Genomic DNA, 8,436 nt, shown 5'->3' on the forward strand with positions numbered 1-8,436 from the left:
TAATTTATATTTAATTGTGTTGTGGTTTGCAGTGTTTTGTGTTGTTTCATTTTAAATTTGTTTAAAAGGAAAAAGCTAAAATTTTAAATAGTTAAAAGTTGAACTGTGACTAGTTGGTTTTTGTATTATATGATTTATTTATTACATTTTATGTGGAGTGACTAAATAAAAGTATATTTATGGTGCCCCCTAGAGACAAAGCAGCACGTACAAACTTCAAAACATGTACAAACCCTGAAGCACGTACATACTCCAAAACACATAAAAACTCGGAAGCACGTAAAAACTCCAAAACACGTAAAAACTCAGAAGCACGTAAAACTCCAAAACACATAAAAACTCAGGCTACGTCCACACGTACCCGGGTATTTTTGAAAACAGAGATTTTTCTATGCACTTGCACCTTTCGTCCACACGCAAACGGCGTTTTCGGTCACTGAAAACGGAGATTTCTAAAAACGCCTGTCACGGTGGATATTTTCAAAAACTCAGTTTTTTGCATTTACATTTGGATGAGGAAAACGGAAAATACGCAGCGTCAAAGATGTGCGCCTTTTGACGTTTCTACACATTTAGGAATATATCAGCACCTGTTGCTTTGGCATGCTCCTAGTTGCATTTTCCTTCATTTATGCATTTACTTATGGACTGGATTATTTTTTAAAAATGAAAACGGAAAATGTGTTTTCAAAAATACCCGTGTATGTGTAGACGTAGCCTCAGAAGCATGTAAAAACTTCAAAACATGTACAAAAGACAACAGAAGTGCTCCAGGATGCTAGGCGCAGTGTTGAGATTTTGTTACCTAGCGGCTACACCAGCCAGCAAGTACCAACGACCAGTGTGTTGTAGTAAGAGGTAAATGAACTTCTTCTTTTTTAATTATTTGAATATATATGGGTGCTTATGTATAAATACACAAACAATACGCATATGCTTTCAATTGTGTAATTTAAGTGATCTAGGTAGCTCTGTTTTGGAGGTTCAGTTAACGCTAGAAATGTGTTTTAGAGTTTGTACATGCTTTTTGGAGTTTGTACATGTTTTGTCTCTAGAGGCCACTGCATATATTTATATATAAACATATATAAATAAAACCACTTTTACATTAGTAATTAATTCCTTTTGTGCATAATTTTATATTTTTGTAATAATAAATTAATTAAAGCAACAAAACTACCTGAAGAGTGTAACAGCAGTCCGGCGAGGCAGGAGCGGCTAGCAGATCCAGCGGGCATGTGGTGTGGAGATTAGTTGAAATACCCGTAGCCAGTCGGTTAAATCCAATAACAGATCTTATTTCGCCGTCAGCAACATTACACTTTATAAGCCGGTGCCCTCGGCAGTACTCGTCCGAGCATACATGCGCAGGGATTGGTATCGCCAATGCCAGCTTGTTACAACAGAAAAGTATTTTCTTGGAAAATAGAACATGAGCAGCATGAAATGGCTGCCGCTAACAACAACAACCCACTAGGGTAGGGCTGAACGATTATGGAAAATAATCTAATAGCGATTTTTTGCCCCAATATTGCGATGCGATATGCGATTATTTTTTAAGGTCTTTTTCTTCTGTATTATTAAACAAAGACAAGCAATACATCATATAGTATGGCCAATACTATATTACATTAATTTTAAACTGTTCTTTCCTGGAAGACAGACCTCTGTTATGATGACATGAGGTGATGCATGAATTGATGACTGACATTTGTATTTAACTTCTTCAATCACAACAGTGTATTTGAACATACACAATAGTTTATTTTTAGCTTACAAACATCTGAGCATAAAGTGCTGACAAGGAACCCTGGTGTAAACATTAAAATGAAAGTCAGTACAATGTGCAGATTGCAGAAATATACATAAAAAAATCAGTGGCTTTACCACACTCAGTTTTTTGACATCTGTAAACTACTAGACAGTCATTAAATTAAAAAATAATATTAAATAAATAAAACTAATAAATAAAAAATACACACATCTTACTGATCTCTGCAGTCAGTAACATTACACATAAAGTGCAAACATAATAGCAATTGTATAAACACACACACAAACACGCCTTTAAATTAAAACTGGCTGAACATCTTGATTATCTGCAGTAAGTAACAGCAACACAGCACAAACTAAAGTGCACAATGAGTATGGCTCAGCTAGCCATAATCATCCTAGCTCACAGGTTTTTTGCTAGGAAGACCAGCATATCTACTTTTGCTGGCTTTAAGGATGAGCGAGTGCAGGTCACTATATTCCCTCCAGTGCTGAACAGACGCTCTGAGGGGGCACTTGTGGCTGGCACACACAGATATTTGCGGGCCATCTTGCACAGTCGTGGAAAGTGAATGTTGTGCACCTTCCACCTGGCTAAGGGATCATCCTCTCCGTCAATGACAGGGGTCAACAGGTAACTATTCAACTCTGCCTCCACGACATCTTCAAGTGGCAGAGGCAAAGCTGAAGAGGCCGCACTGGTTTTAAAAAGACTACCAAGAGTTTTCTTTGCCTTTCCCCCAGAGGCCTGTGCACTTGGAGAATTTTGAGCAGTTTCAGTGCGAGACCTCTTCTCCTGCCAGATGGGAAGAGAGACATTAGTTTTGCAGTTAGCTTATATATAAATATTATGTGTTTGTGGAAATATAATTTTCAAGGATTTACCTGATTATGTGTACGTCTAGCCGATTCCACCATTTCTGTCTTCAGTCGGGCCTTAATGGCAGGAAGGTTGTCTCCGCTGATGTATTGCGTATTGAACCTAGGGTCCATGAACGACGCAACATCCAAAAGCTCCTGGGTGTTGAGGTCACTATACTTGTCGTTGAGGTATGCCAGGACCTTGGTTTTAATTGATCTAGTCAGATCAGTGTCCTCATCATCTTCAGCCAAGACTGATGTTGCCAGAAGATGGAGAAATGGCTTGAGGTAGGAGATGCTCACATACTCTTCTCCAGAAAGAGCATCAGTAAATTCAGAGAGAGGATGCAGTGCCTTATGAATGGACTCCAACACTTCGGCATCCTGCCAGGTTGGGATGAGGGAGTGTGCATGTTGGTCACCTGTCAATACCTGCGATATGGCTTTCATCTGTTCCAGCACACTGGCAAGCATTTTCTCTTTGGACCCCCATCTTGTAGGGCACTCAGTAATGAGAGAGTGCTCAGGAAGCTTAAGCTCCTTCTGTGCCTCAGTGAGTGCTGCCTTTTTCTTCCAACTGTGTGAGAAGTGCCCCACCAACGTCTTGCACAGCCCAATTGCTCTTGATACTCTACCATCCTTGATTGCATTTTCTGAAGGAAAAAAAAAACAAAGTAAAATTAGTGTTAGACATACAATTGCAGTTATGATGCAAGGTTTCACCATTTCTCTCTCTCTCTCTCAAATTCAAAGTTGCTTTATTAGCATGACTATGGGAACAGTGTTGCCAAAGCTATTGTTACATACATCATGACATACAAGAACATAAGACCATAAGACAAAAACAAAAAAGAAAATACATAAGAAGAGGTGGGTACATCAGTGTGGGGTTGACATAACATATCTAGAATTAACAGCAGTAAAGAACAAGATAAATAATAGTGTGGTGTGTTTGTGGGGGAGAGTCATACACAGGCTCGCGCATACATGCATGCACACGCACGCACGCACACTCTCTCTCTCTCTCTCTCTCTCTCTCTCTCACGGCAGTAACTTACCAATAGCAAGATGTAATCTGTGTCCGAAACACTGGAGCCTGGTCCATTCGTTCAGCTGTGCTGCTTTCACCATATTTGACGCGTTGTCCGTCGTTATGCAGACAAGGTTGTCTTCAGGGAGATCCCAACACACAAGCCCCTCTCTCAGGCCAGCAGCAATGTTTTCCCCTGTGTGGTCTTCGGGGAAGTAGGCCGTTTGTAGGCTGCGAGCATCGAGGTGGAGGTCTTCGGTAATGTAATGCACCGTCAGACTTTGATAGGGCTCTGCTGTACGGCTTGACCACATGTCTGTGGTCGCCGCAAAAAACTCAACAGCCTTTAACTCCGCTGCAACCCTCCGCCTACATTGCATATGTAGCTCGGGTATTGCAGTCTGACTGAAATACGTGCGGGAGGGCATTCTGTACCTCTTATCCATTGTAGTTACCAAATTATTGAACCCAGGCTTGGTCACCGTATTGACGGGCATCATGTCTTTCGCGATGCAGTGGGTTACTGCTTTGGTGATTTCCACGTGCCGTTTTGAAGTGCGTTCATATGGCGTAACACCTTCAAACAGTTCGGTCAGTGATCCTTGCCGAGTAACGTTACTAGGTTTATTCTGCACACTACTAGATTTTTTTGCCATACATCTATCATACTCTGTTTTGTGCTGAGTCTTAAGGTGCTGGTACAAATTCGTAGTGTTTCCCCGAGATGTAGAAACTCTACCAAGACAGGTTTACACAGTACCTGACTCTGTGCGACATCATCTCTTTTAAACCCAAAATATTCCCACACGGCTGATGTGCAGTTCCTCTTTGGTACTAGCATCCCCGCAGGCTCTGGTTCTGTTGAACCTGAGGCCATTGTGTAGGCTACAGCTTTGCTTGCTAGTTCACTCTCGGTAGACTGTTTCAAAACTTTGCTCCCCGTGTCACGTGACCAGAGTGCAGCCTCTGTGGTTAGACAATCTTGTTTGATCATATCACATGTTTTACTCGCGCATGTCACGTAAACAGAGTATAATCGCAGCCTTTGCGGTTAGAAAATTGCACTTGATCATATCGCGATATTATCGCAAATGCAATATGTCGTTCAGCCCTAAACGATACCCATCCCTAAATGTGGGGGAAGCTGCACAAAGACATGTAATCTGTTGTTTGGTACATCTTTTCTTTGGTTAAAGCCATTAATGGTTGTTGTGTATTGATTTTGGGTTTGTGTGTGTGTCTGTGTGTTTCCTTTAAAGAAAAGATGTTCACATTGCTGACCTCTACGTCGTGGCCACCTGGAAGGATCCACAAGTCAACCTGCTGCGTTGCTTGCCGGTATGTTTTTTTTTTATTTTTCTCCTGTGTGAGCATTTTCACTAATTTTTACCAATACCTGTAGGACAACTTTAGGTCCAAGGACATCCTGCTTTTTCCAGCTTGGAGCAGGCAGGCAGGAGAAGCTGACCATCATCTGCTCTGTGTGGGTGCCTTTGGTCTTTCTAGCTCTGTTTTTTTTCTGTTTTTTTTCATGTGATAGAAAATAGCGAAGGTTGTCATGTCGTCTTTACATGGATGTTGATAACATGTCCATTTCAGGCTATATTGGTAGCTGAGAGACAGATACTCTTTCTGGACTCACTTCACCCTGATGGTTTTGGAGATGATCTCTACCGAGCCATATTTAGGTTGACACTAAAGAAATGACAAGTTTTTCTGGCCTTGTTCAATGGCCAAGTGCGTTCTTTGGCAAGATCATCTAAAAGCAGCCTCGTTCTCAGGCTTAAAGGTTCAGGGGGGAGCCTCGTTCTTAGGCTACTTCATGATAGGGATGCACCAAGACTGGTATCCGGGCCCATACGGTTCAAATAGCTCCATATCTTTTGTTAACCAATACCATGAACAGATACTTGCAATGTGGAAAACCTGTAAAAATTTCACAGAAAGTGTTTATTTTTCACCCAAATTTAGAATTCTTGGGTCATTTCTATTAATATACATTTATAAAATAATCTTATTCACCGTTATTATGTGACAAACACACAAAAAAATAAAACCTGCCTTCCGATTCATTACATTTTTTGTGTGGTAGAAGTATCAGCATTGGTACTTGATATCGGCAAAAACTCAGATCCAAGGATCTGACGGTTTGAAAAAAGTATTGTTGCATCCCTACTTCATGAATTTTTTTGTTAATGGCAAATATTTGATTTTTGTGTCATGTTTGTGTATTCTCTATAATGCCAGGAGAGTAGCAGCAATTATTGACTCTGGATCCTGGATGGAGAAAACAGTCCTTAAGGTATGTTTTCAATGCAAAAGTTTGAAAGCTCATCATGTACATAATAATTCAATAAAAAAAAATTGCAGGTGCATATCAGCTCTCTTCATTTAAGGACACTTTTTTTCATTTTACAGTTCTTTTCCTCAGCAGTTGAATGGAAATTGCCGTGGCATCTTTATGCTGATGGTGAGCATTTTTCTTTTCCTGCCATGACTTCAATGTAACATTTAAACATGTTAAAGGTTTCTTTTACTTTACAGTATGCTCTCTGCATCAGCACCTCATGTCCACTATCTTTCACAGAGGTAAGCTTTTTCATAAAGTACCACCAAAATACCTGTGCCAGTCTCCAACTGTGATAAATGTTATATTATATTTTTCTTAAGGAGGACATGCCAGCAATTCGCCTGTGGTGGTGTATTCAGCTGATGGAGAGATTCTGCATTCATGGGTATGGGTATACCCATCAATGCAGTATTATAGACTAACTGGCAACCATCATCATCACAGTTTGTAAAGTTACTATTAATTGCAGTTTTGGCTCAGGCAACACATCAGGTCAAGCAAATGTTTGTGAAAGTGGCGTAATGTAGTCAATTACAAACCTGTGACTGAATATACAGAAGAGAGCAGCAGTACACAACTAGAGTCCATTCTGACCGGCATTGCTTTTTTTAAGGCTTGGACAGAGATTCGCCTATACTAAAGGTAATCTCTTTCTTTTCCCTTTTATTTAAATTGTTAATGTAATTGAATTAGTAATTAGAATCACAGGTGGCACCATCAGGATAGAAACAGGCATTTTTCAGTAGTGGAATTAAGTAATAGTTATGAAAACACCACTGAATGTAATGTATTTTCAGTCCTCGTATTTCTGAAACTTGGTGGACAAATTTTGTATTTACATTATTGTTGCCGGACCTATATTTCAGTTACCAGCATGTGTCCTCATCGACATATTGGAAGAGGTTGTTCTAAACGAAGGGGATACAGCCATCTTCAAACTGGCTCTGGTGTGCTCCATGTTCAGAGACCTTGTGTCTACTGAATATTTCAGAAGACGAGCACACTTCAAGTGGCTTCACAGTAAGGGCTTCAGTAAATTATGAAATTATATGCAAAGTTTTTTTTGGTTTTGTCACATTGTTTTCAATGGCAGCATGTTTATGTTTTTTGGTTGTGCTTTACACAGGCACATGGAGCAGCTTCTCGGAAAAGTACATAGAACAGTACTGTAACATGTACATGATTGAAATCTGCCTTCAATGTGGAGACCAGTACAAACACTGCCCCCGAGATATACAACACTGTATAATCTTATATTGCTGTCATTACAAACAATGAAAAGCACACTGGTGCATGACATGATGAAAACCATACCTTGGAGCCAATTTTTCTCTCTGTTTGATTTTTGTTTCTTTGTATTACAGGATATGTTGGAGCAGGTAAAAGAGGACAGCTACGGGCATTTTATTCGGAGGAGATGCACCCAGGCTACTGCAGCCACATTTGCATGCAAATGAACAGCTAATGTGTTTGCACTGTTCACCCACACACACACACACACACTGGTTTTAGTGACAGGGTTCCACCACATGTTTGTTCGTGTTCTGATACCCGTTTTCATTTATGACAGTTTTTGCTAACTCTTGTGTTATTGGTTATCACCGATTTCTTTTTATTGTTTGTTTAATTTCTTTTGCCCTGTGTGGCCTGTCCTCGGTGGAGTTCTTTGTTACCACGTACTAGCCAAGAAGTCAAAATGAGCAGAGTTTTGTTCAGTGTTGTTTAATTTAGTTCTTTAAATTACATTAGTGAAATAAATCTGGGTTGTAACAAATCCTCTCTATCTGTATCTGTTGTTCATGTTCTTGACAACTGTTGTTTGTTTTCAGTATTGTTACAGTAAACCTGTGGAAATGGTCCTGTGTAATTTTATATGGATATATACCGTAATTGTCGGGCTATAAGCCGCTACTTTTTGCACAAGCTTTGAACCCTGCGGCTTTTAGTCAGGTGCGGCTTTTCTATGGATTGTCCATGATTTTTGTGACATCGTAAGAGGATTTGTTTTGTTTGTTCCGCTGTTGTACGGCACTACGTTGCTTGGCGGAAGGGCATGTGATCAGACACACAGTCGGGGTTCAAGAGTGGTATGTTGGTCACCTGACCATCCGCCAGGCAACGTAGTGCCGTACGAAGTAGCGCGAAAAACAAACTTCAAAGTAGCGCTACGCGTTCAGCGGGAGGCGTGGATGACGAGCGGCGATAAACTTGCGAAAAGCAAGTTATGCTCAACTCCACCAGTGGATTCTGACAGCGTGGAAAAGTGTGAAAACATCCACGATCACCAACGGATTTCAAAGGGCTGGACTGCTGCGTGATGGAGAGGAGGACACCGCCACGGCCCTTCTGAGGGTGTTCGACTCCGACACTGACAATGAGGATTTGTTTGGTTTGAAAGTGACAATGAGGAAAGAAGCTGAGA

General features: G+C 40.6%; 1 protein-coding gene across 1 annotated transcript; it reads right to left on the minus strand.

The window, feature by feature from the left end:
* Positions 1 to 2,176: 2,176 nt before the first annotated feature.
* Positions 2,177 to 3,978, minus strand: LOC134623106 (E3 SUMO-protein ligase ZBED1-like). Its single transcript, XM_063468313.1, has 3 exons — positions 3,693 to 3,978; positions 2,659 to 3,287; positions 2,177 to 2,569 (listed from the first exon to the last, which is right to left on the minus strand). The coding sequence occupies exons 1-3, from the start codon at positions 3,976 to 3,978 to the stop codon at positions 2,177 to 2,179; spliced, it is 1,308 nt and encodes a 435-aa protein (XP_063324383.1).
* Positions 3,979 to 8,436: the final 4,458 nt, after the last annotated feature.

Source organism: Pelmatolapia mariae, unplaced genomic scaffold (genome assembly GCF_036321145.2).
Source record: "Pelmatolapia mariae isolate MD_Pm_ZW unplaced genomic scaffold, Pm_UMD_F_2 NODE_ptg000400l+_length_33138_cov_1, whole genome shotgun sequence".
NCBI lineage: Eukaryota > Metazoa > Chordata > Actinopteri > Cichliformes > Cichlidae > Pelmatolapia > Pelmatolapia mariae.

Coding starts and splice junctions, on each gene's coding strand:
- LOC134623106 (XM_063468313.1), bottom strand. CDS start 3,978: ATGTGGTCAAGCCGTACAGCAGAGCCCTATCAAAGTCTGACGGTGCAT. Junction 3,288..3,692: donor CAGATTACATCTTGCTATTG/GTAAGTTACTGC, acceptor TTTTTCCTTCAG/AAAATGCAATCAAGGATGGT. Junction 2,570..2,658: donor CTAGACGTACACATAATCAG/GTAAATCCTTGA, acceptor CCCATCTGGCAG/GAGAAGAGGTCTCGCACTGA.